At 41.8% G+C, this 26,191-nt stretch overlaps 1 protein-coding gene and 1 pseudogene across 1 annotated transcript; both read right to left on the bottom strand.

The window, feature by feature from the left end:
* Positions 1-9,724: 9,724 nt before the first annotated feature.
* LOC136469158 (DNA topoisomerase 1 beta-like) lies at positions 9,725-16,404 on the bottom strand (annotated as a pseudogene).
* Positions 16,405-18,483: 2,079 nt separating this feature from the next.
* On the bottom strand, positions 18,484-24,512 carry LOC136476484 (DNA topoisomerase 1 beta-like). Its single transcript, XM_066474339.1, has 16 exons — positions 24,274-24,512; positions 22,427-23,692; positions 22,096-22,290; positions 21,925-22,005; positions 21,532-21,591; positions 21,350-21,444; positions 21,109-21,265; positions 20,897-21,022; positions 20,392-20,472; positions 20,208-20,298; positions 19,987-20,120; positions 19,591-19,659; positions 19,416-19,505; positions 19,219-19,322; positions 18,959-19,127; positions 18,484-18,863 (listed from the first exon to the last, which is right to left on the bottom strand). Exons 2-16 carry the CDS (start codon positions 23,633-23,635, stop codon positions 18,795-18,797), a joined length of 2,730 nt encoding a protein of 909 aa, XP_066330436.1. The 5' UTR covers positions 23,636-23,692; positions 24,274-24,512; the 3' UTR covers positions 18,484-18,794.
* Positions 24,513-26,191: the final 1,679 nt, after the last annotated feature.

Raw genomic sequence — 26,191 nt, 5'->3', positions numbered from 1 at the left:
CAGGTCATACCGCTGCCACACATAAGAAGCGTAAGAACTCAAAGAAATTACAAACACGGAACGAGAGTACTAGTGGTTCGAAGGTTATAAAGGTACATACATAGATTAAAATAGGTGTTGCTTATATATTCCATGTATTTGTTCATTATTTTTGTACCATATAGCATGTTTCAATTACTTTTTCCATATTCTAACATTCTCTCATTGTTTTTCACAATTGCAGCATGGCGCACCCACACTACCCCCTTCTTGAGACCTTCTATGACAAGGACCACCGAGCGCACTTGATGGTCGATGATGGTACGGTAAGTGATTTACACACAAGATTTTGTTTTCACGTATAATGTCTTAACCCCGCTATCGATTGTAACGTTGTTTTTTTGCAGGTCTTGGTCCCACTGTGTCCCCGATCTCACTGACCGCTCGAGAGGGACGAGCACTATGCCCAGTACCTATCAAGAGCAGGAGCTGATTTTCTAGGCCTGGCTCGAGCTATCAATGCTGGCCTCCCAGACATGAATGGTCCCCTCATCACCACCTTCGTCATCGATAGGTGGTGTTTGGAGACCCATAGCTTCCACCTACCCTCTAGAGAGATGTCCATGCTCATGCAAGATGTTGGCTACATTTTGGGCCTTCACTTGGATGGTCCGATAGTGACAGGCATGGTAGAGCCACAGAACTAGAAGGATATGGTGCAGCAGTTTACCGGCTACTAGCCACCCAACCCTAAAGAAGGGAAGAAGGAGAAGAAGACTTTGAGTGTCAACTCAGCCTGGTTGTGGCAATGCTTCAACAGGTGCCCTCCCCATGCACCAGACGACGTCGTTGAGAGGCACGCTCATGTCTGGTTGTGGCACATGGTCGCAAGCTTCCTCTTTCTAGATGCTTCTAGGAACACCATCTCGTGGATGGTCCTACCCTAGCTACGTGAACCATGAGAAAACATCGCCTAATATAGTTGGGGGTCTGCCACTCTTGCTTGGTTGTATCGGCAGCTGTGTGAGGGATGTAGGAGGGCCAACCCCAATTCCAACATAGGTGGTTGCACATACTTGCTTTAGATTTGGATTTGGGAGCGCATTCGTATCGGACGGGTGCATAGAGGCCAAGTTCCGGTAAGTACCTTGCATTTATTTGGTACATGTGTTTCACATGTTCCATGAACTATGTGACATCCTTATAATGGTTTTGTTTTTTAGGCTTGGAACCATGGTGATTGTCGCCGCCTGTATGCTACCTTTGGACAGGAATTAAGTCGGTTCAGGGTCAACCCCAACATCGCTATGTTCAATACTCCAATGATTTGGATGTTTTAACTTCGAATCAGGTTTGTTCTACCACCGATGCTTCCATTTCTATTCTTCCTAAAGTATCAACAAGGCCATGTACTAAGTAACACAAATTATAGGTTAAATGGGATCCATATGACAGGTGGGACGTTCGAGAGTTGAACATGGCCCCACATGTTGAGGCTGAGAAGGTGTTGTGGTGATCCAATGTACCGATGATCTTGTTCTATGTGGTCGAGCACCACCTCCTCCAAAGAGTGATGAAGCAGTTTGGTAGGAAACAAAATTTCCCTCTACAACATGAGTCGACAACCCATCAGTTGCATGAGTAAACTGGACTTTGCATTCCTTAAGACTCACCATTGCATGCTTCGTACAAGGCCTCAAAATGTAATATGTGTGCTTGCAGGATTTTGAGGAGGAAAAGGTTCGGTGACAACAACTGGCTTGTCAAGCATGAAAAGTACGTGCAACAGTGGGAAGCTAGAGAGAGGGTGGAACCGACTAGTGGGGCTCGATCTATGACCAGCGAGTACCGTGAGTACCTGGCATGGCTTCACAAGTCCACAAGAATCAATGTGCATCCACCGGTGTCGAGCATTCTAATAGACGAAGAAGGGAGCGACGACAATGACCCCTATGATGTGATGATAAGGATGAGTGTGTTGCCATAGAGAACACCACTTGAGAACTACATGGTAAGCGTTTAATTTGAATTATGCCTTCACACAGGTTCACTTCAAAAGTACATGGTAATGATGATTATGCATCTACTCTAGGCAACTCAGCTAGCTCACCTTTCCAATGAGGCCAGAGTTTACCTTGGACGTGCAGCAGGGATCGAGAATTCATACCTTGAAGAATTTGCCAAGGTAGTACCCCTATGCCTCTATGTTTTCCTACTGACCCTAAACGCTATGTAACCATATCTCATTTCACATGACCATGGTTGCAGAAGGTGTTGACATCCTGTTGATGGATGGCTCGTAAGTTGAGTTGCATGAGAGCCGAAGATGTACAAGTGCCACCTCCTGGATCCCACCAAGGAACAAACCCATACAAGCCAAAGGGTGGCGATTGAGAGACCAGAGAGCTCCCGTGCAAGATGTAGGGATGAGGAAGATGATGACGATGGAGGTGATGATGACATCGATGATCCAACTTATGAGCAAGATGAGCTGACGGGTTCCCAACTTGCTAATGCTCCTTAGGGTACACAAACTCAGGTACATGTCATTAGCAACTATTACTATAGATTTGGTGAGGGTCCTCTGCCTATACAAAGTCCATATGTTGTATATGTTTTGTGTAGAGTTCGTCCCAACGCCCACGACGAGGTCAAGGATGAAACGTGCAAGGACGTGCCTATGACCGCTCTGACGTTGGCAGTCCCAATCTCCAACCGACACATCCAGGCTGACAGTGTCGTCCTTGAGAGCCCTTCACGCCTAACCTTTAATCTCAAGCATGCTTTGTGAACTATGTGCTTCTTTTGTTGCCTATGTTGGTCATGGTACAACTATGTGTGCTCATTTGATGGACTATGTTGGCCATGCTACAACTATGTTGATGACTTGTCAACTGTGTGGACTTTGTGAACTAACTTCATTGTGTATGAACTATGTGCAATGTGTTTGTCATGCATGAACTTTCATAACTTTGGTGGACTTGATGTTATATGCTATGTTGGTCATGTATTATTTGTCAACTTGTGACCCATGTCGGCCATACTATGTTGTTGTATGATATTGTCTGATGTCTAAATTATATTTGTGTGTTAAGAAGTGAGGAAGAAAAGTAAAAAACCTATTTCTAGGCCTATCGTGCCAGCCAGCCATCACAGACCACTGTGCAAATGGCTGTCGTGCCATCCTGGCTGGCGCGACAAGGTTGTCGCGCTAGAGTCGATGGCGCGATAGGCCTGTCGTGCCAGCTTGGGCGGCGCGACAAGGACTCACCACTCAGGCTAGAACTCTCTGGTGTCGATGGATGGCTGGCATGACAGTGTTGCACCAGCGAAGGGAGCACGACACAACCACACCAATCTAGCTGGCATGACTCTATCATGCCACCTACGCTGGCGTGACAGACGTCCATCGGCACCAGAGAGTTCTGGCCTGGCTAGCGACTCCTTGTCGCGCTGGCTAGGCTGGCGCAACAACGTTGTCGGACCATCGACTCTAGCATGGCAGCGTTGTCACGTCAGCCTAGCCGGTGCGACAGTCCTAGAAATAACCACGCTTTGGCCATTACCTCCAAGTGTGCTTCATTAATTTTTTCGAAACATACGTCCTTAAAATAGAATTTTCTTCATGTATTTTTCCAAACACCAAATTTCTTGGCCATTTGCTCCAAGTGACGCTTTTTTGTCAAACTGTTTCCTAACTCCACCATTTCATAACTTATTAACATTGTATTTTCTTCATGGTTTGCAAACATGTCAACCATTTCGTAAGTTATGAACATTATGTTCTCTTCATGTTTTCAACTAAAGTTGAAATTGCAGGAATTGTTGACATGATAAACCATGAATGCAAAGTTAAACATTGTTCACATACCATTACACACCATAAGAAGTCAGACCATAACGAGTTTGAAGCATTACACATGATAAGGAGTTTGAAGCATTGTTCGTAGAACTCAAGGTCATCATCATCATCATCACTTACATAAGTGTTCCATGTACCATATACAAACACTACTACTAACACTAGTCTTCCATCTACCATAAACAAGTCCTACCAAATGGCAACCCATGGCCATTTACAAAAATATGTACGGATCTTGCTGCCTTTGCACAAAAGAAGCAGCGCTATCGTACCTAGTCCTCCATCTACCATATACAAGACCTACGTAATGCCAAACCTATTGACATTTGCAAAATATGTACTGCACCTTGTAGGCATCAGTTGATAGGAAACACTACTCATCGTCCTCATCATCGTCATCATCATGGTCATGGTCATCGTCATTGTCATCTTCATCGTCATCGTCCTCCTCCATGGGTGAGGGGATGTGGCCGTCGTTCGGTGCATCATCGGGGACTACAAGAACGAAACAATGCCTCATTGGGAACAATTGTAAGAAGATGCACAAGTTGAAACAAATTTCAAAATCAATTACTCACATAAGCGACGTAAATGCCTACGGAAAAAGGCCATATCCCTCTTATCCTCAGCCTCCTTAAAATCATAGTCCTCCTTGTTTTGTCGCCAAAAGCTCATCAACCCGGCCTCGTTATTGTAAAAATTTAGCTTCCTATCTTTTTTCGAGAGGTGAATGTATCTTCAACCTCTCTAGTAACTCTTCGTGACCAGGGAAGTCCTCCCAATCGCATGTCATCCCCACCTAAGCAAACACAAAGCAATGAGCAAACAAACCGATGGCCTATGTTCATGTAGTAACTTCACCGATTCAGTCAACTCACCCATAACTTAGACGACCCTCCATAAGCATTGCCACAATAGTATCCATGTCCTGGCTCAGACAGAACAACTCCTTCGCGAGCCTTGATGCCACACTTGCACTTATGGTCCGGCATCTTTGTGCATGGCCATGGCTTAATGCCTGCTTAAAACTCCACAAATTCATACTCAGAAGGCCAGTGCAATTTGGGTCCATAGTTGTACTCCTCAAAGTCACAAGATGGGAACCCTCTCTGTAAAAAATAGATGTTCTAAGTGTAACATTGTATGTGCAGAATGCATACAAGCTTAGAGATAGATTGCTTTAATAAGAACTTACATAATCTGGCAATCCACAGCGATAGAAGACAGTGAATGCTCCACGTTGACTGACACTCCACAATTGCATCTAGGAGGATTGGCTAGACGGTGCAAAGCAGTGTCAACCTTCTCCACCTCTATCATTTTTCAAAGGGTTAGGTGGCGGCTGCACCCAACGAACAAATTCCGAATATGGGACGCTCTTCTAGGGGTCATAAGAAAACAACATAATTGATGGATCAAATATTTCATCACCGTCAATTCATTGATAGAAGCTGCATCTCTCTAGGTAAGCATCAAGTGTTGGGGGATGCCACTTAAGTTGGCAACAGTAGAAAGCATGCCCTGTTGAGGCGGGATGCCTTGACTACTTCACAAATGCCGGTAACCTACAGTAACACAATGGTGTTGGCTCTGCTGGTAGGAAAGGACAGATAGCACCATGATCCTTCGGATGGTGCACGAATTGGTTGTCATTTGGAATCGCCATTGAACCTATTACAAAGTAGTTCAACAAAGCAAAGATATGAACCAATACTATTACACAGTTCAACAACAATTTCCATCTCAATCATCTCTAAAATCATGTAAACCTATGAAGCCAAACCCTAAAACTAACTTATTGAATGTAAATGATGTATATAAATACATAGTCCAACTCATGTATTCATCTACTCACCAAAAAAACTTCAAATCACACACCTCAAAGCAAGTTTACTAACAACACTCCAACCCATGGTGTTATCTAAACCAGTGCAGTGGAACCCTAATGCACTGGCAACCAAAACCAATCACAAAAAACATAGAAGTCCAACAACTACAACATGAACCATAATATAATACACGTGATTAGCCAAAGCAACTTTCATTAAACCAAAAGAAAGCCAGTATTACACACAACAGTGTAAACCAGAGCGGTGTATAAAAATCAACTAAACAAAAAACAACAACAGAGGTGAGGGAGTCATACCTCATGCACGAGACCGATCAAATCTGAAATGCAAAAAATGCAAACCTGATCAAAGGCAAATAGAGGATGTGAGGAAGAGAAAAGAGAGAAGAGAGAGAAGTCCGCTCACCTCGTGCTCGGCCAGAGTGAAGGGAGCGAGAAGAGAGAGGAAAAAGAGGCTGAGCCGCGCCCTTATATAGGCATGTCGCGCTAGCCCGCCTGGCGCGACAGCCCAGTCACGGGCCCCACAGTTCGCCACGCCAGCTCTGGTCAACGATGGAGGCCACCGTGGCACCCCTTGTCGCGCCAGCGCATGTGATGCGATAAAGTGGTCCAGTCACGCCATCCTCGCTGGCGCAACCAAAATGGTCAGTTTTGCAAATACATTTTTGGATTAATATTAAAATATTGATTAAAAATGGATTAAAAATAAAAAAAATTCTAACCCAATTCTTGTTTGGTTCATCCCATATTTATTATTTGGTTGAAGTACTGGGTTGAGATGGGTTGAACAAACAGGTGGGGCCCCCACGTCAGTCTTAGCCTTTCATCCTCCTTCCCCTCGATTCTGATGCGCCGCCCGCTTTGCTCCCCTGCTCAACGCGCTGCTCCACCACGTGCGGCCCACCACTCGTACGTGCTCGCATGGCTTGCCACTCCTGCGCGCCCACGTGGCCGCCGCCGCCGCTTCAAGGCGCCACATGGCCATCGTTCCCGCTGGTCTGTGCACCGTCGTCTCTAGGCAGGAACTGGGTTCGCCTGGTTTCTCCGATTTGGAGAGGTGGAGCGAACACTACGGAAATAGGTCCAACCCGCTCCGACCCAGTCCAACCTTCCATCCAAACATACGCTTACAAGTCAATTCAGTAATGTTAGAATTTCGAGTATATCAAAAAAAAAAAGAGCCGGAATTTCAAAATGCTGCTCGGGGTGATTCTATTTATTTAGGGGTGTATAATGTGCCAGATGAACTTTCTTCTAGGATTTTTTTCGAAACTAGCATTACTCTTATTTATTATAGTTTTATATGTTTTCTGAGGTTCGGCTTTAAATAGAATTTAACGAGGCGAATCAACATTGATTTCGATCAAAGTCAGCTAGTAGTTTAATTCTAAAATAATAAAATAAAAATTTATGGCCTCTTTTTGCCTACTCTAATTTTGGTATTGTATTTCCATTTGCTTTTCTGGCGGCTGGGATCATTTCAAGCCGTGCTTGCTTTTTTTCTGCAGTGGTTAGGATAGTAATATGGATGCCAGAATAGGGTGATTCTTGTGGGATGTGATAGCCCACTAATTGCAAGGTGCCAACGAGCTCCACGCTCACGTCGAGCTCCACAATTACAAGCTCCATTCATCCGAGCAGCAAAGTGTCATTGCGCTGAAAGCAGCGGCGAAGGCACAGGGTATGCCGGGTATGCACCGGCATACCTTGTCTGACCGGCATGTACTAATAATATATATGTATTATATATCTGTATTTGTATTAAAAAAAGGAAAGAAATCACTTGGATCACATATGACGCTATATCCATCACGAAAGCAGGAAGTTAGAAGGCCCAGGAGGCTAGTTCGCGACAAGGTTATCCTCGGACCTTCCACTTTTTGGCTGTTATCTCGATCCGTCGATTTGTTAAAAAAAATCTCGATCCGTCGATCGGAGCTGAGGAGTCACGGTTCACGGAACATGCCGCCCCCTGCCGCCCCTGACTGACTGTTGACGCCGGCGTGACGGTGACGTCCTGGTTTTGGTGGCCGGTGCCCTGCTGCCTCCGGTCACTCGTGTGCAGTTTGCACGACCACGCAGTAACAGAGGCTTGCTGATTCACTATTTCTCCCTGGTAAAATTTAATCTTCTACTCTTCGTCTTATTATAGAAAATTATTATCTACTTTCATAGCTACTCTCTCCATTCCAATTTATAAGATATTTTGATTTTTTTAGATACATTACTTTTATTATGCATAATCTAGACGTAGTGTATATATAAGTGCATAGCAAAACTTATGTATCTTGAAAAGCCAAAACGTCTTATAATTTGAAATGGAGAGAATATTTGCTAACATCACAAACAACAAATTGATTAATTATTTAGCATTGTGTTGTTTAATATTTATGCTCTTCTGAAGAGAAACTCTCTCGGTTAAGCTTTTCGAAATAAAGAGGCACAAAGTGTATCAATGGTTTATGAGCATCTCAAATTGGTGTTGCTTCTACCCGTGGCAACGGCAAGTGTGGAAAGTATTTTCTGCAATGGTTTTAGTGGCAACAAAGTTACGAAATATGGTGGAGATAGTCTTTTAGATGATTGTCTAGTCACTTTCACTGAGCGGAATATTTTCTTTAAAGTTGGTGAAGATGATATAATCAAGATATTTATGTCCCTTCGAAAGCGTCAAATAAAATAGTCAGAAATAGAGTTGTAAGTCTCTTGTACTCTTTTGCTCCTATATTTCAATTATCGGTATGCCTTTTGAACTATTTATATTGTATTTAGTGGATGGTTTTAACTTAACTAATCCATAAATTTAAGCCTTATTGTGTTATTTAGTGCACTTATACCGAATCATGTAGTCGATTTTACAATTATTACTGAATTACTAATATGGATTTACCGAATTGTATATGAAAATTTTTAGGCGGCATACCCTGATCTAAAATCCTAGATTCGCCACTGGCTGAAAGCGCATGTTATACGCATATGTTTCGAGTGTTTCGGATGTTTTAAATGTATGTTGCAAGTATTTTGTATGGTGTTGCAAAAGCAGATTGGGATGTTGCATATGTTGTAATGGTTGTATACATATGTTGCAAACGTCTATTCCCAATGTTTCATATGTTTTTTCGGACGTATGTCGAGAGTGTGTTTATCTGGATGTTGCATATGTTTCACACATATGTTGTAAGTATTTTATCTGGATGTTGCGTATGTGTTGCAATGGTTTTCAAGTGTTTCATATGTTTTTTTCAAGTGTTTCAGACGCATGTTTCAAGCGCTTTATCTGTCTTCAGACGTATGTTGCGAGTGTTGTATCTGGATGTTTTAAAAGTTTGTATCTTCCTCCTCGCCTTCTGCTACTTCGCCTTGGTGTCTCCTTTTCGCCTTCTGCTGCCTTGCATCATTCTCAAACTGCGGAGGGGGGCGCGGTGGGGCCAGTGGAGGGGGCGCGTCGGGGGATGGCAGCGCGGATGCGAGCGCACACTCCCCCCTTTTCTGTTACGTCGGTAGGTAGCGCTTCGGTCCCTTTAGTTTCTCTGTTACGCGGGATGTTGAGATGGGACGATCCAGCCCAAGGTTCGGTTAGCTGAGCTGCATCCGGGCACGTTGCTGGCGCTGGATGTCCAGGCGCTAGTGCCTCCGTTTCTAGATACTCCCTCCATGTTCATATAGAAAGTCGTTTTGAGGTTGTCTTAAGTCAAATATCTTAAACTTTAACTATAAATAATTTTTTTTGTTTGAGTTTGAAAATATGAAAGTGATATAAGTAAAATCATCTCGAAACGTAGTTTTATAAAAGTATATATTGACTATATTTTATAATATTTTATAGCAAGACCGTGTCAATGTCTAAAACAACTTTGTTTAAAGAACGGAGGGAGTATAAAACAAGCAGGTAGAGATGTACAGTGTACAAGTCGTCTTTTTTTTTAACTCGGTGTACTACAAGTCAACAGAGCTGGAGACGTAAAACAAGCAGCACGGTGCAGAGACAGATTCACGTTGATCAAATTTACACCTCAGCACTTAAGTACCATCACAAAGCAAGTCAACTTCGTTACACGGCCAAACGAGATCTCGTGACAACACAATTCCAGTCCCGACCATGACCACGGGACCATCATCACTCAACATGTCATCTATACTTGAGATTAACTCGGTATGAATTAAATGTGGCCCTTGTCAAAAGAGCTCAGATTCCTCAGCAAAATGCAAAACGGAACGTAACGCTATCGACAGGTGGCAAGTACACTAATAAGATCCGAAAAAAAGAAGGCCTACAAAGAGAATGATCCGGTGTTTCAGTGGTGCAAGGAGCAGGGGGCTTCAAAAAACAAACACCGAGCTCTTCCTTTCCTAGCTGCAATTAGTGTCCGGGAGAAGGACTGGATGCTGGATCAAACTGACTGGCACATGGCAGCCAATGCTGCCCTAGAATCTGAATTCTGGGTCGACGTCCATTGCCCATTTAAATTTCGCGATAAGAGATTTGTTGAAATCTGTCAGCGCAACAGCAGGTTCAGCAACTACAGGCCTTTGCAACAGGGAGCTTGGAGGAAAACATATGTTGTCCAGAAACTACATACCTTCTCAAAAGGGACCTCATGGCGTTTGCACCATGCGATGGTAATCCTAGGATCAAGGTACTTGATCTTTGATGTTCCAAGTGCAACCGTCTTCAGATCATCTTTTATATTCTTATCCATCTCCATCTTCTCTATCTTTCCTTCAAGCATTGCGATCTTCTTTTCGAACCTGCAAGTGGGTTTTGTGAGGTTGCCTACACATTGCTCTTTGTTTTAATAATATATACAAAATACAACAAAATGTGTGATTGAGGTGTTACGCTTCAGGAGCCAAGTCCCTCTTTTGCTTCCCCTCTTTATCATATCCTAGAGGCTTCCCTTTCTTCGCTTTGCTCAAGTCTGCCTTCAGCTCCTCCATTTGGGACTGGAGAAGAAAAGGCAAGTGTGTCAGACAGTTCAAGAAATCACAAAGCTATTGGCAGAAACTTTTGTTGATAACTTGCAGCAGAAACCAAACCTTCAATTCATCAATCTTTTCGTTCAGTCTAGTCATCTGGGATTCATGTGATTTTGAGACACTACGCTGATGGTTACAGATTATGGCAACCTGAGCATACGAGAAAGGGTAGTCCAAAGTAAAAAAGAATGATGATAAAAGTAGTTATAATTTTTCCCCCTGAGTAGGAAAAGATAGTACCTCTTTGTTTGCTCGTTGATAGAAAGCGATTCTTTCTACAAGAGTTACATCTTCTATTTCTTCATGCAACTGTAATTTCAGCACAAGTACACATACATTTAGACCATGGTAGCACATGAATGGAACATAAAAAATCATGCGTACATGTGTGCAACATTGATCAACTGCTTATTTGCAGTTAAGTTGAGCTGTACGTATACAAGTAACATTTATAAAAACTAAAATACCAGAAGAAAACAATAATAACAGATGCCCTAGATGGTACTAGTGCACAAGATGAACTCCAACATTTACTCCACCAGCTCTAAGCATTGGTGGAAACTTAAGCAGTTTGAAAGAATAAATATAGAACAGAAACCCATTGAGTCAAGATTGCTTTCAACATGCAATTCTGTCCAATGTGATGGAAGCATTGTATGTACGGAACACTTCTGCAGTAAGCCCAGGCATTAGATCCTTTAAGTGAGCATTTAGCCTAGTTGTATCTAGCTTGTCAAAGAGATCTTCTCCCGCCTTCTTTCCTATATAAGACAATAACTGAATGATTAGGGTAGAAACAGAGAGAGACAGAAGACTTTTCAAAACAAAGCGGAAAAAATTGTAGTATGTGAGAGAGATACCAGTAAGGAAACCCTCAATTGCCTTATACACAAGCTCTTCAACCTCAGCAGTGTAAAAGTATCTTATAGAATCTTTACCCAAAGTCAAACTGTAAAGTTCATTAAAAGTCATATATTCAGATTACATCAGAACTAACCAGTCATATCTGAGTGAACATGGTGAATAGATGTTGAAGATCAATACCTGAATCTTATTTGGCGGAATACAAGTAATATTATCAACCTTCAACATACAGCAACCAACAGTGTCAGCTTCATCATTGTCCTAAAAATGATTTAAAATGGTAATTAAGAATAAATAAAACTCATGTTGGCATATTTTTTTTAAAAGGACAAAGTCAAAAGGTACTGTAAAAAGTTAGGGTACAAGAACCCATGTGCACACTCGACATGTAGGAAACCAAATTGCCAACAGAGACACCACAGATAGACCTAACACTGTAGAATAAACTGGAACATCACTCATAGCCACTGAACACAGGTTCCAGTTGGATGTACCTTTTCATTGCCTGCCCTAAGGGCTACTTTATCTATAAGATATGTTGCCACAGCAATTTGCATCCTGGTCACATCTTTGTTTTTGAAATCTTCTGTATAATTCTCACGAATTCTTTGTATGTGACCCTGCCAATGACATGCAAGAAAATTATATGAACGTGCAGACTTAAAATCTCCATATATACAAACTGAACTTCCCCACCTTCAATTTTCTGGACTTCTCATACTTCTCTTTGTCACTTTGCCCCCTCAGTGAGCTGCTTTCTGCCAGGAAAACATACTTGAAATCCTTTTGGCTAATGGGATCATTCCAAAAGGCCAACCACGTAGCCGTATTGTCATGTTTCACTTTCTTCCAACTGCAGCACACATGAACAATCAAACTTTTTTTTTCTCGAACACGCAGGAGAGCTGTGTATCATTGTATTAAAAGAAGGAGAAAAGAGACATGAACAATCAAACACTGCTTGCATGTAAGGAACCTATTTGCATACATGGTTTATAAATAAAGGATCCAGGAAAATGGTACCTTTCTCCAGATATCAGGCACTCAGGGACTGGAGCTCCTTCTCCAATATTTATTGTGATATCGTTTGGTTGACTGCGGCGCTTCAGTTTTCCCATCTAAAACATATGTAACAAAGAGCCTAAAAAAGATGGCACTTACTCGAAACAGAAAAAAAAACATGTGTATTTACATGCTATTAAATCTGCACCTTTGGATGTTCTCCACGTCCCCTGAACAAACCAGGTTGTTCTACTCTGAAATTTCCGACCTGGAACAAGAAAAAATTTAGTTAAGTACAAATGTTTGGCAAAATGTTCTTGAACTAGTGGAGCACAGATACCAACAGCAGCTCACATGCAAGTATGATAATGGGTTCATAGGAACAGCTATTTATTACTGAGGAAACAGTTTATCGTACATTGTCACTCATACCATTCTTTGCATCTAGTGCAAGAATCTTAACATGACTAACCAAACAATTCCTGACTAGTAAAGTATTGATCTAGTACAACAACAGAAAAAGGAGCAAGAGAACTATCTGTAAATTAAGACACATTATCAAACTATGTCAGTGTATAAAAAAGCCACCTTCTCTTTAACACCATCTACAGCAGCCCACATGTATTTCTCCTCTTGTTTCAATTTCTCCTCCTGCAATGCTTTTTTCTCCTGTAAATAACAGCAATTTGATCACTATAAGAGGACATTTTTTTCTCAAACAACACAGGAGAACTGCGTGTCATTTCATTAAGAAAGAGGGGACTGTACAAAATGTACTCAAAAAATGGGAGAGGACATCAGTAGGACATATGAAGTTAGAATTCATTGTGCAGACTAAGTCAGACATGCAGCTTTAGATTCAACCCAAGAAAGAAACGCGCAATTACCTCTGCTGTCATCTGCTTCTTCTCCTTCTCTCTGAGGTGCCATTCATATATTGGTGTGAAATCACAAAGCTTGAATTTCTTAATAATATGATCTTTTCCAATAATTTTTCTCCAGTCTGTGAAAAAGTTATCAACAAATCTTCTTTTGCTCGCATATTCTGTGTTTTTCATCACAGCAAACATTGTTGCAATCTGTAATGCGATGAATTAACATAGAAGGAATTTATATGAAGCACTGTTTGGATTTCGGAATGATTTTATCATTTTATGACTATGTCATCCTTGTTGCTACATATAAAAATTTGGAAACAAAGCAACAAAGAACATTAATATATCACCTCCTCTTGTTCTGGTGTCAGATCAACAGGTTGCCCGTTGTAAAGCATTTTGACACCATGAGGCTTGTAAGGAGGGAAAATAACACCATTGTGCTCCAACATAGTCCATTTCTTTCCTCCACCAGATCCAGGAGGTACCTTCTTCAGTTCAGTCGATCCCTGAAAATCCACAAACAGTGTGACAAAATTAGCACCCAATTTTTGCACAGGGCCAAAAGTCTGCTCCCCCTTCTCCCCATCGCTAGCACAACTAGACGACAGAGGCGGAGCCAGCACAATATATATAGGTGTAAATATGTACACGTGATAATTTTATTTGCAAAAAAAAAACGAAGTTAGTGTATAATGCATATTATGTCCATGCAAATTGGGTCAGGTACAAACACAAATAGCTTACTCTAGGGTTTGGGATGCTTGGTTCCCCAAAGCGTGAAGGGATAGGGTGGTGTTAGGGACATGTGTCTGTATGTCTGAATGTCTGTCAGGTGTGCCCTGGATGTCAGGCAGTGGCAACCAGAGGCATAGTATATAGTAGCCAAATATACAAAGGGGCGTGGACGGCAAGGCGAAAGGGCATCGAGACATTTTTTACTCATCATCAAAACCATCTGAAACAAAATCAAAGTATTCCACCACTACCGTTCTTCCTCCTCCTCTGCTATTACTCTCTCTCGTGTCGTGTACCCCGATACTTTGCTTGCTATTACTCTCTCTCGTGTACCCGGATACTTTGCTTCTAGCGTCTTCTAGAACCTTCCTGTGTTCCTCCTATCATCGATTCCCCCTGCTTGCTGCCTATCCTAAAGACCTAAACTCTGCTCGTCCTAGGTTTAGGTTGTGTCGGAAGTCGGATCAAGTTAGTCATCAATGCTTGGCTGTGCTTCTTAATTAATGGTGGTGGCTGGAGTCGGTCGCTAATAGATGGAAAGGGAAGGGAAGGCGCGGGTCGTACTTGGTGGATGCTCGTCGCCGGCGAAGCGCCCGGCGAAGAGTCGAAGACCAGCGTAGGTTGGCGCTGCTCGCCCAGCTGTCGCTTCTAGGAGAGGACCACGAGAGCGAGGGAGCGTGGAGAGAAAGGTTTGGATGAAGGGTGATCGGTGGAGGCCTGGAGGGGTATGTACGCGGGAGGAAAGAAGTAGGCGAGCCCACCTCAGGACAGCCCACCACCAGTGCACAGCACAAGAGTACAGACCCATGCCAGAGCCTGGGACCGGCCCAAAACCACAAGTCAATCTTCTCTTAGGTCCCAAAATTTTACAAAATTTTTCAAGATTCCCCGTCACATCGAATCTTTAGACGCATCCATGAAGTATTAAATATAAATAAAAAATAAAACTAATTACACAGTTTAGACGAAATTCACGAGACGAATCTTTTAAGCCTAATTAGACTATGATTGAACACTAATTGCCAAATAACAACGAAAGTGCTACAGTACCGTTTCCAAAAAAAAATCGCCAGCTAAACAAGGCCCTAATAATCTACTTACGTATTTTAATGGAAAAAGTCCATTTTACCTCACTGAACTATCCTTGAAGTTTAGTTTTCCTCTATGAATTTAAAAACTGGGTAAACCACCTCCCTTAACTTTTAAAACCGTTCATTTAACCTCACTGACCCGATTATAGGTGGTTTTAAAGGTGGTTTTGTCTTTTTTATTTTTTTTTATTTCGGCTGAATTTTTTAAAAAATCATAGTAAATCACAAAAAATCATAAAATATAAAATCTAATTTTTATGGACTCCACACGAGTAGATCTACACAGTGAATATATAATATGGTATGCTTTAGTACAAAGTTTTTGTTGTAGCTTTAGATCTATGCTTTTCTATAATTAATTCAAATCTACAGTTTCTATGGTCCAATTGTGGTGAAATTTTTATGGTAGGCTAATTAGAATATGATTGAATTATAGTAAAAATTTCATGCTCATTGAATCATGTGTAACTAAGTTATAGATTTATTTAGTTTTATACTTGTTAAATAATTTTAAAATAGTTAAAAGTGTGTAAAAATAGAAACGAGCATGAAATTTTTACTACAGTTAAATTATACAATAATTAGACTTTCATAAAAATTTCACCACAATTGGACCATAGAAACTGCAGCTATGAAATAATTACAGAAAAGCATAGATCTAAAGCTACGACAAAAAGTTTGTACTAAAGTATATCGTATTATGTGTTTACTGTGTAGATCTACTCATATAGAATCCAACAAAGTTGGATTTTCTATTTTATGATTTTTTATGATTTACTATAATTTTTCAAATATTTAGCCAAAATAAATAAAAAAGAAAAAGACAAAACCGCCTTTGAAAACCACCTATAACCGGGTAAGGGAGGTAAAATGAACGGTTTTAAAAGTTGAGGGATGTGGTTTATCTGGTTTTTGAGTTTAGGGAGAAAAACTAAACTTCAAGAAAAGTTCAGGGAGGTAAAATGGATTTTTTCCTATTTTAATCTTTACAAATCAAACTCTCTAATGTTAGGACCGGAATTTCTAAACATCGTTGGTCGATGTTGTTAAGCGTGGGCCACCGAGCTAGGCAGGTATATGGGCTGGCTAGTTGGACGTGTTGCCATGTTAGCCCACCAGATTATTCGGCTCACCTTCAACCCATTTGTTGTGGCCGTACTGCGGCATCTCCCCATGCCATGACCTTAATGGGCTTAGTCGTAGGGATTTTTTTTTAATTTTTCTAAAAAAAAGTTAAATTTATTTTTGGAAAAATATTTGTTTGATTCAAAAAGTGCAAAACTATACTACTACCATCGACTGAAATGGTGGAAAGAAATTTTTGCCTATTGAGCTACTGGATTTCAGTTACCGCTATTTTAATTGGTGGAATTTTATTTTTCTTCCGGCTTATCTTTAAAAATCATCACTTTTATCTTACAAATAGCTTACAAGATTTTCATTTGAAACCATCTTGGTACCAAATTAATTGATATAATGTTTAGATCTACAAATAAAAATCTGAACATTATGTCAATTATTTAGGTATTAAAAACGACTTTAAGTTGCAAAGTCATGAACTACTAAGTTATTATAAGTCTCCTCAAGATCTATAAATTTTATCTTTAGCCGAGCTCATATATAAAGTTAGAATTTTTAATGTGAATCGTGTAGAAAAAAATCCACCAATTCAAGTGGCAGTAAAAAAATCTGTCATCTCAATTGGTCGAGTTTACTTCCCGCCAATTCAATTGCGGCAATAGTATAGTTTTGCACATTTTTGGTTGAACAAATAATTTTGCAAAAATGAATTTAAACATATAAAAAATCTAGTGGTAGAGCTCACCCTAATAACATCGTCATGCCTTGGCTATGAGGTAAAAAAAAATTGTTTTTTTAGCAAAAAAAATATGGTGGAGGTAAATCTAAGCTGGATAAAAGTTGGAGGAGAATAGGAGGGAGGACTTTCTCTTTAGCGAACTCATTATCGTCTGATAGGGATCATCCACGTGCAAGGATAAAGGGCTTTCGCTTTTATATCGTACTCCCTCCATCCTAAATTGTAAGTCATTCCAAGAATCTTGGAGAGTCAAAGTTTTTTAAGTTTGACCAAATTTATATAACAAAATAATAATATTTAGCATACCAAGTAAGTATCATTAGATTCTTCATTAGTTATATTTTCATATTATACCTATTTGATGTCATCAATCTTTGTGTTTCTCTCTATAATTTTAGTCAAACTTGAAAAAGTTTGACTCTCCAAGATTCTTGAAATGACTTACAATTTGGGATGGAGGGAGTACTTATTATCGTCTGATACGGACCAAAAGGATCTCAGTCGCCGCCTGGGCCAGCAGACAGCCCAGAGGTGGCAGCAACGGGGACGAGGGCTGGGCTCGCGTGTGGCATATACTGGCATCAGGGTCCAGTGCTGAGAGTTGTGGGAAGGAGAGAAGGTAGAGAGAGAGCGACGGATTTTTGATCCGATGGATGAAATTCACGGGACCGGCCTCGTAAACTGTGAAATAATCAGTAGGTTTTTGCGGCTGCTGCTGCTGCTGATTTAGTGTGAGAGATTTCATGGCTGAAAAGTAGTGCCGGTTCATATAGATGGTCTCAAAAAGAAAAGAAAGTAAAATCCTCCCAGTATTCTATTCCTAATCCTAATAATTGAAGATGTTATTTTGTTCCTGCCTATAGCCCTATGTATACCCTCTAATCCCTGACATGTGGGTGCCTCTGCGATTAGCCTTTGCTCTGTATCTGGTTCGTGCTGGGGATGGGGCGGACGGGCAGGGCGACCGCGGCGAAGCGCCAAAGAAACCCAAAGCTGGCTCGATCCACTGGAATACCCGATGCGATTACTCAATCACGGGACAATAGAGGAGGCAGAGGCAGGGCGTGAAGCGCAATCTGAATCCAAGACCCCGTGTAGCATGACATGATGCTTCCGCTCTGCTTGGGTGGTCTGTGAGGGGTTTCAACTATGTTACCAAAATTCCTTCATTTGTTCTCTATATACGTCTATACCAGCTGTAAGACTTTGGAGGACAACGCCCACAAGCAAAAGCTGACCAACTTCCGCTACAAGCAGGCAGGGCAGCTGGAGACGTAAAGACAACAAGAACACAGCTGACATAGTGACATATCATACTCAACTTCGATCAGATTCACACCTCAGCACTTCTCTCAAATCCACAACTGACAAGGCAAGTTCACTTCTCGACCAAACACGATTCCAGTCCCACAATGACCACGGGATCATCACTCAACAAGTCATCTATATTTGAGATTAACTCAGTATGAATTGAATGTCCGACCGTTCTCAAACGAGCTCAGATTCCTCAGCAAAATGCATACAGAACTTAACGCAATCGAACGGTGGCAAGTACACTAAGAAACGAAAACAAAAAAAAAGGGCCTACAGAGAGAATGCCGGGTGCTTCCTTCGTTCCAGGAGCAGGGGGACTTTGAAAAAACCAACACCGAGCTCTTTCCTTTCCTAGCTGCAATTAGTGTCCAAGGACAAGGGCTGGAAACTGGGCCAAACTGACTAGCACATGGCCAATGCTCTCCTAGAATCTGAAGTCCGGGTCGACGTCCATTGCCCATCCAAATTTCGCGATAAGAGATTTGTTGAAAATCTGTCAGCAGAACAACAGGTTCAGTAACTGCAGGCCTTTGCAACAGGGAAACTTGGAGAAAAACAATTGTTTGTCAGAACCAGAAACTAACATACCTTCTCAATAGGGACCTCATGGCGTTTGCACCATGCCACAGTAATTCTAGGATCAAGGTAGTTGATCTTTGATGTTCCAAGTGCAACCGTCTTCAGATCCTCTCTTGTCTTCTTATCCATCTCCATCTTATCTATCTTGCCTTCAACCATTGCGATCTTCTTTTCAATCCTGCAAGTGGGTTTTGTGAGGTTGTCTATACCTTGCTCTTTGTTTTAATAATATATACAAAATACAACAAAATGTGTGATTGAGGTGTTACACTTCAGGAGCCAAGTTCCTCTTTTGCTTCCCCTCTTTATCATATCCTAGAGGCTTCCCTTTCTTTGCTTTGCTCAAGTCTGCTTTCAGCTCCTCCATTTGGGACTGGAGAAGAAAAGGCAAGTGTGTCAGACAGTTCAAGAAATCACAAAGCTATTGGCAGAAACTTGAGCTGATAACTTGCAACAGAAACCAAACCTTCAATTCATCAATCTTTTCATTCAGTTTAATCATCTGGGATTCATGTGATTTTGAGACACTACGCTGATGGTTACAGATTATGGCAACCTGAGTATACGAGAAAGGGCAGCCCAAAGTCAGGACGAATGATGATACAAGTAGTTAGTTTTCCCCCCATAGTAAAAGATAGTACCTCTTTGTTTGCTCGTTGATAGACTGCGATTTTTTCTAGAAGAGTTCCATCTTCTGTTTCTTCATGCAACTGTAATATCGGCACAAGTACATATACACTTAGACCATTCTACCAGGATGGTAGTCACATGAACAAAGCATAATAACATGCTTACATGTTATCAGAAAGTTAAAAATCAGAGGTTCAAAAAAACTGAAGATATGACAAACTGTGTAACATTTACCAACTACTTGTTTGCATTAAGTTGAGCTGTAGGTACAAGTAACATTTATAAACACTAAAATACGGAAGAAAACAATACGTTTACATCAACAGCTCTATGCATCCGTGCAAACCTAAGAAGTTTGAAAGAATGGACAACTGAAACCCAGTAAGACAAGATTCTTTTCAACTTACAATTCCGTCCAATGTGATGGAAGCATTATATGTACGGAACACTTTTGCAGTAAGCCCAGGCATTAGATCCTTCAAATGAGCATTTAGCCTAGTTGTATCAATATTGTCAAAGAGATCTTCTCCCGGCTTCTTTCCTATAAAACCAGAAGTGAATGATTAGGGAAGAGATAGAAGAGATTTAAAACAAAAGGAAAAAAATGAGAATTATGTGTGAGAGATACCAGCACGGAAACCCTCAATTGCCTTGTACACAAGCTCTTCAACCTCTACGGTGTTAAAGTATCTTATTGAATCTTTACCCAGAAAGTCAAACTGCAAAGTTGATTAAAAGTCATATACTCAAAATGCATCAGAATTAACTAGTCATATTGAGTGAATATGGTGAATAATGTTGAAAATCAATACCTGAATCTTATTTGGGGGCATACACGTAACATTATCAACCTTCAGCGTACAGCAACCAACAGTATCAGCTTCATCATCATCCTAAAAATGATTTAAAATATTAACCAAGAATAAGTCATGTTGGCACATATTCCAAAGAAGCTCAAAGCCAAAAAAACAAGTAACGTAAAAAATTTAGGTGATGACTATATGCTATCAGAAACATTTTCTTCAGAAAGTAGCTCAGCATGTAAAATTGTGGTGGCCAGTGTCTCAGCTAACCCTTCCTATAGTGGTCTTGGTGCAAAAGTGTTTTTTTATAATAATTCTAGTGTTGCTGATGCCAATGAGATGTCATATAAAAGCAAGCATACATGTCCAGGCTTGCATAAATAAAAGAACCTATGTGCAAACTCCAAATGTAGGAAATCAAATAGCCACCAGACACATCACGGATAGATAATAACACAAGAATAAACTAGAACATCACTCCTAACCACCAAACACATGTTCCAGTTGGATGTACCTTTTCATTGCCTGCCCTAAGGGCCAGTTTATCTATAAGGTATGTTGCCACAGCAATTTGCCTCCTCGTCACATCTTTGTTTTTGAAATCTTTTGTATAATTCCCACGAATTCTTTGTATGTGACCCTGCCAATGGCACACAAGAAAATTATATGTACGTCAGTACGTGCATACTCAAAACCTCCAATATATACAAACTGAACTTCCCCCACCTTCAACTTTCTGGACTTCTCATACTTCTCTTTGTCACTTTGCCCTTTCAGTGAGCTGCTTGCTGCCAGGAAAACATACTTGAAATCCTTTTGGCTAATTGGATCATTCCAAAAAGCCAGCCATGTAACAGTATTGTCATGTTTGACTTCTTTCCAACTGCAGGACACATGAACAATCAAACACTGCTTGCATGCTATTTGCAAACACAGTTTATACACAACAGATCAGGGAAAATGGTACCTTTCTCCAGGTATCGGGCACTCAGGGACTGGAGCTCCTTTTCCAATATTTATCGTGATATCGCTTGGTCGAATGCGTCGCTTTAGTTTTCCCATCTGAAACAATGTAAAAAAAAGCCTAAAAAGATGGCACTCACTTGACAAAGAAAGGCACGTGTATTTTACAAGACATTAAATCTGTACCTTTGGATGTTCTCCACGTCCCCTGAACAAGCCAGGCGGTTCTACTCTGAAATTTCCAACCTGGAATGGAACAAATAAATAATTTAATCAAGTAGAAATGTTGGCAAAATGATTTTGAAGTAGTAGAGCACAGAAACAGTAGCTTATATGCAAGTGCAACAATGATGTCATACAAACAGTTATTTATTACTGAGCAAACTGTTTATCATACATCATCACACCATTCTTCACATCTGGTGCAAGAATCTTAACATGGCAAAAAAAAAGTCCCACCTTGTAAAAGCTATCGATCTAGTACAGCAGCAGAAAAGGGACCAAGAGAACTATCTATAGATTAAGACACACATTATCAGCTCACATATTATAAAACTATGTCAGTGTATAAAAATTTACCTTTTCTTTAACACCATCTACAACAGCCCACATGTACTTCTCCTCTTGTTTCAATTTCTCTTCCTTCAATGCTTTTTTCTCCTGAAAATAACAGCAATTTAATCACAATGAGAGGGCATTCTGCAGAGCAAGTCAAACATGCAGCTTTGTTTCAACAAAAAAAACACTTGCCGCTGTTGTCATCTGCTTCTTCTTCTCCTTCTCTCTGAGGTGCCATTCATATATTGGTGTGAAATCACAAAGCTCGAACTTCTTAATAATATGGTTTTTACCAAGAATTTTTCTCCAGTCAGTGAAAAAGTTATCAATGAATGTTGGCTTGCCCGCATAGTCTGTGTCTTTCATAACAGCAAACATTGTTGCAACCTGCAGCACAAAGAATTAACAGGGTAGGAAATTATATGAACTGTTTGGATTTCAGAGCTACTTCATGACTACGTCATCCTTGTTGCTTACATATAAAAATTTGGAAACAAAGCAACAAAGAACATGAATATATCACCTCCTCTTGTTCTGGTGTCAGATCAACAGGTTGCCCATTGTAAAGCATTTTGACACCATGAGGCTTGTATGGAAGAGGGAAAATAACGCCATTGTGCTCCAAGGTAGTCCATTTCTTTCCTCCACCAGATCCAGGAGGGACCTTCATTGTCTTTGAGAACTGAGAATTTTTCATGTTCTTCTTTAATTTCCCTTTCCCTTTCAGTTTCTTTATGTCCTTCGCCGCAGAAGCAGGACTCTTCTTGACGATACTCTTTGTAGATAGCTTGCCTTTCGAAGACTCCCCCATTTTCAGCCTTTGTGCAAGAGGTGTGTTGTCATTGTCATCTGTCTTGATTTCTCTTTTAACGATTGCAGAAGCTGAAGCATTTGAAGGCTTTGCCTTCTTAAGAGCTGAACTTGTTTGATTCCTATTGTCTAGAGGCCTTTTGCCCAAACTTCGTTGGCCATTTGTATCACTGTTTAACCCTTTGCTGGAAGAAGCTGTTTTTAGGTTTCCACTGCCAGCAACTTTTGAAAATCTGGCAGCCAATGGCTTCTCATCCTCTGAATCTTCAGAGACATTACCTCCACTTTTTGGACCGGCATTACTGGGCAACCTGCTTGCCAATGGTTTATCATCATCTGAATCTTTGTCAGGCTGCTCAACCTTTGGTGCCGCAGTCCTCTGTGGAACAGGCTTACTCGCGCTGTTGGAAGACATTTTGGACGAGTTGAACTTGAGACTCAATGGCTTATCATCGTCATCTGAGTCATCCGCCTTCTGAACCCCGGTATCAACTCTCTTCAACTTCTTCTCCTCAGCCTTTCTCCTCAACCCAATCGGCACCTCATCATCTGAATCGTCAGACCTCTCATCTTTCACAAGAGGTCTTTTCAGTTTACTCTTGTCAATGCTATTATTACCCTTTGAACTATGTTGTGCCGAACTGTTTGGCTGGCCAGACCCCGAAGGCCAATGGTTTGGGCTGGACGACGGTGGCTTCATATGCATTGGTCTCGAAGCCCCGGTCACGCCGTTCTTCTGTGGATTGGGAACCACAGGTTTGGGGCTCCTAACAGGGTTCCCAGCGCCTCCTGACGACCCGTCCTGCTTGGAGGGGGTGGGCCTGGCAGTCTTCAGAGAGTTGCTTGTCCTCTTGAACGAAATTGGAGCGTCGTCGTCGTCCTCGAACATAGCAGGGTTGTTGCTAGGGTTGACGACCGCCATCGCCGTCGCGGTGGTGAGCCTGTCACCACCGGATCAGAAGGACCAAGTCAGCCACGCCTGCAAGAGGAGCACAAACACATGTCCGCATAAGCAAATCAACAGATATGGAAGAGCAGCACAGGAAATTCAGATAATCGAGCTGAGCAGCCTATCCCCGAATCGAACCATCTATTCATTGGAGACCCCTACACCACCCCAATCCCCAATCCCAATGTTCCTATGGACTACCGTCTCCTGAATCAGGACAGACGCTAGCACAATCGACTTGCACCCAGTCAATTCTGGATTACCGTCTCCAGAATCAGGACAGACGGTAGCACAATCGAGTTGCACCCAGCCAATTCTGGATTGGGAAACACCCTTCGCCCAATGGCTGGCGCCAGATTAAGTCGAGCAACACACGGGGGAGCAGCACAACCACCGCTCCCCCGCACCCCCGCCTCCAGATCGCCCCCCAATGACGACGCGACCCCACCCCATCGGAAGGGCGGAACCCGCGGCCGATCCAGCGGCCGCGCGCGACCCCGTCGTCGTCGTCCCCACCACCGACCAATCCCCACCCAGACCCCGCGCGCGACCACCCGCGGCGGGGGTCAGGAAACCGAACGGAGATGGAGCGAGAGTTCCGAGGGACGCACCGACCGAGGCGCGCCCGCGCGGAGGTGGCGCGGCAAGTCAGGTCCGGTCCGGCGCGCGTACGGATCCCCGCGGCGGCAGGTGCGCTCCTCCTCCGGCGAGCGAAGCGGCGGGCCGATGGGCGGGACGGGGACGGGGACGGGGACGGGGGCGGGCTAGGGTTAGGGCGCGCCGCTTGCTTATCTATCTCACCTCTCGTCCCTCTCTCTCTCGCTGCTCCCTCGCTCTCGTATTTCTATCCCCCGCCTCGGCCTCGCGTCGCGTCAAGCGTCAAGCGTCCTCGTCTTTCTTCCTTCCTTTCCTTTCTCCCTCGGTGCCCTCGTCTCGGGGTGGGGTTACGGGCTTGCCGGGCCCACCGGCAGAGAGACCGAAGCGGTGGGAGGATAGTACTGGTAATGTAGTAGCGTGGGCCCCGCGCGCAGGGACACGTAGGTGGCGTGAGCTGTTTGGCGGACCGGTGCGGCGGTGCCCGGGGCGCCTCGCCCAGCACGGGCCCGCATGTCAGTGGGCTGTTTTGGATTAAGGAAAATGTCATACGGGGTTCGCGTGGGAAGAAGCTAGCTTGTGGACGCGATCCTGGGATTACGTTTCTCCATCACAGGAAAGTACGTTTTCCGGAATCAGAAAGCGCGACGTCCGTGTTGCATTTACCAACTGCTACAGTGGTTTTTAATCCGTGGTCGCTTCATCGGGCACAAGCCTTGCTTGTTTTGGCACCACCGTCTCTTTAGTCTTTACCTTCCATTCATGATCGTTAGTATATGAGAGCCTGTTTGATTAACTGGACTAATTCTTAGTCCAACTAAAATTAAGGTGGCTAAAATTTAGTTCTGTGATGTTTGAATAATTGAATATGGACTATTGAGAGCGACTAACACTTAGTTAGGTAGCCTTAAAATTATTCCACCTTTTTAATCGGCCTATTTTACTAAATTTAGTCCAAATAGGCCCTAAGTATAAATTGTCATCAAACTATTTAGGTCACATACATCATGTATATTGTACATCTGTTCTTTACTTCGATAAGACAAAGGTGGTTCTAATCGTGTCCTGCTCCATCCATTTCTAATTATACACTTAACTTAATTTTAGTTTTGTCTTGAGGTCAAGGCTTTTTATATATAAATATGTTAACATCTACATTCCCAAAAATACACTATCTACACATATTTCTTAGAAGAATCCAATTAACCTAATGTGATGTGGTGGATGTTGGTAAGTTTTTCTATACACATATACGCGGATAGCTTGCAATTAAAGATTGAAAAAAATAGTGGGATCACATAGCTATTAGGGGAAGATTTATGAATAGTTAGTGGTGGATGAAGTGAATAACTTGCATATTGAGATAGACTTATAGTGGGATTAGCTTTATAAGATATATATATATATATATATATATATAGATGTTTGAGAAAAATAGTTTACGTTGCATCCCGAACCAAAGTGAGAAGCTTGCCGCCCTGTCTTGTTTTTTTAATCAGAAACTGAGAAGGTTGTGAACGCAAGTTATTCCTTCCTTCATTGACAAATAATAACTCGTAAAGTAAAAGCAAAGTGAGGAAGGCTTCATCAGTTGGGGCAAAAACGTTGGATAGCATAATTCATCTGTACTCTTTCCATTTTTCCAAGGCGTATTAGGCTTGTTTTAAATTAGATATTTTTAACTTGACTATCAATTTTAAAATCTATTTAGTTTCATAACATGTGAACCATATATTATGAAAAGTACTTCTTACAGTAAATTTTAAAACATAAATCTTATGTTGTTAGCCTATACAAATTTTTTTTTAAAAAATGATAGTTAAAGATAGAAATATATTGAAAAAAACTAATATGACAAGTAAAAAGAACGGAGTAGTCTTCACAACCATATGATAGGTTAGATACTAACTCAATGTAGCTTATGTATATATTCAA

This window comes from Miscanthus floridulus, chromosome 8, assembly GCF_019320115.1.
Source record: "Miscanthus floridulus cultivar M001 chromosome 8, ASM1932011v1, whole genome shotgun sequence".
Taxonomy (NCBI): domain Eukaryota; kingdom Viridiplantae; phylum Streptophyta; class Magnoliopsida; order Poales; family Poaceae; genus Miscanthus; species Miscanthus floridulus.
This window is presented reverse-complemented; position numbering and strand designations above follow the sequence as displayed.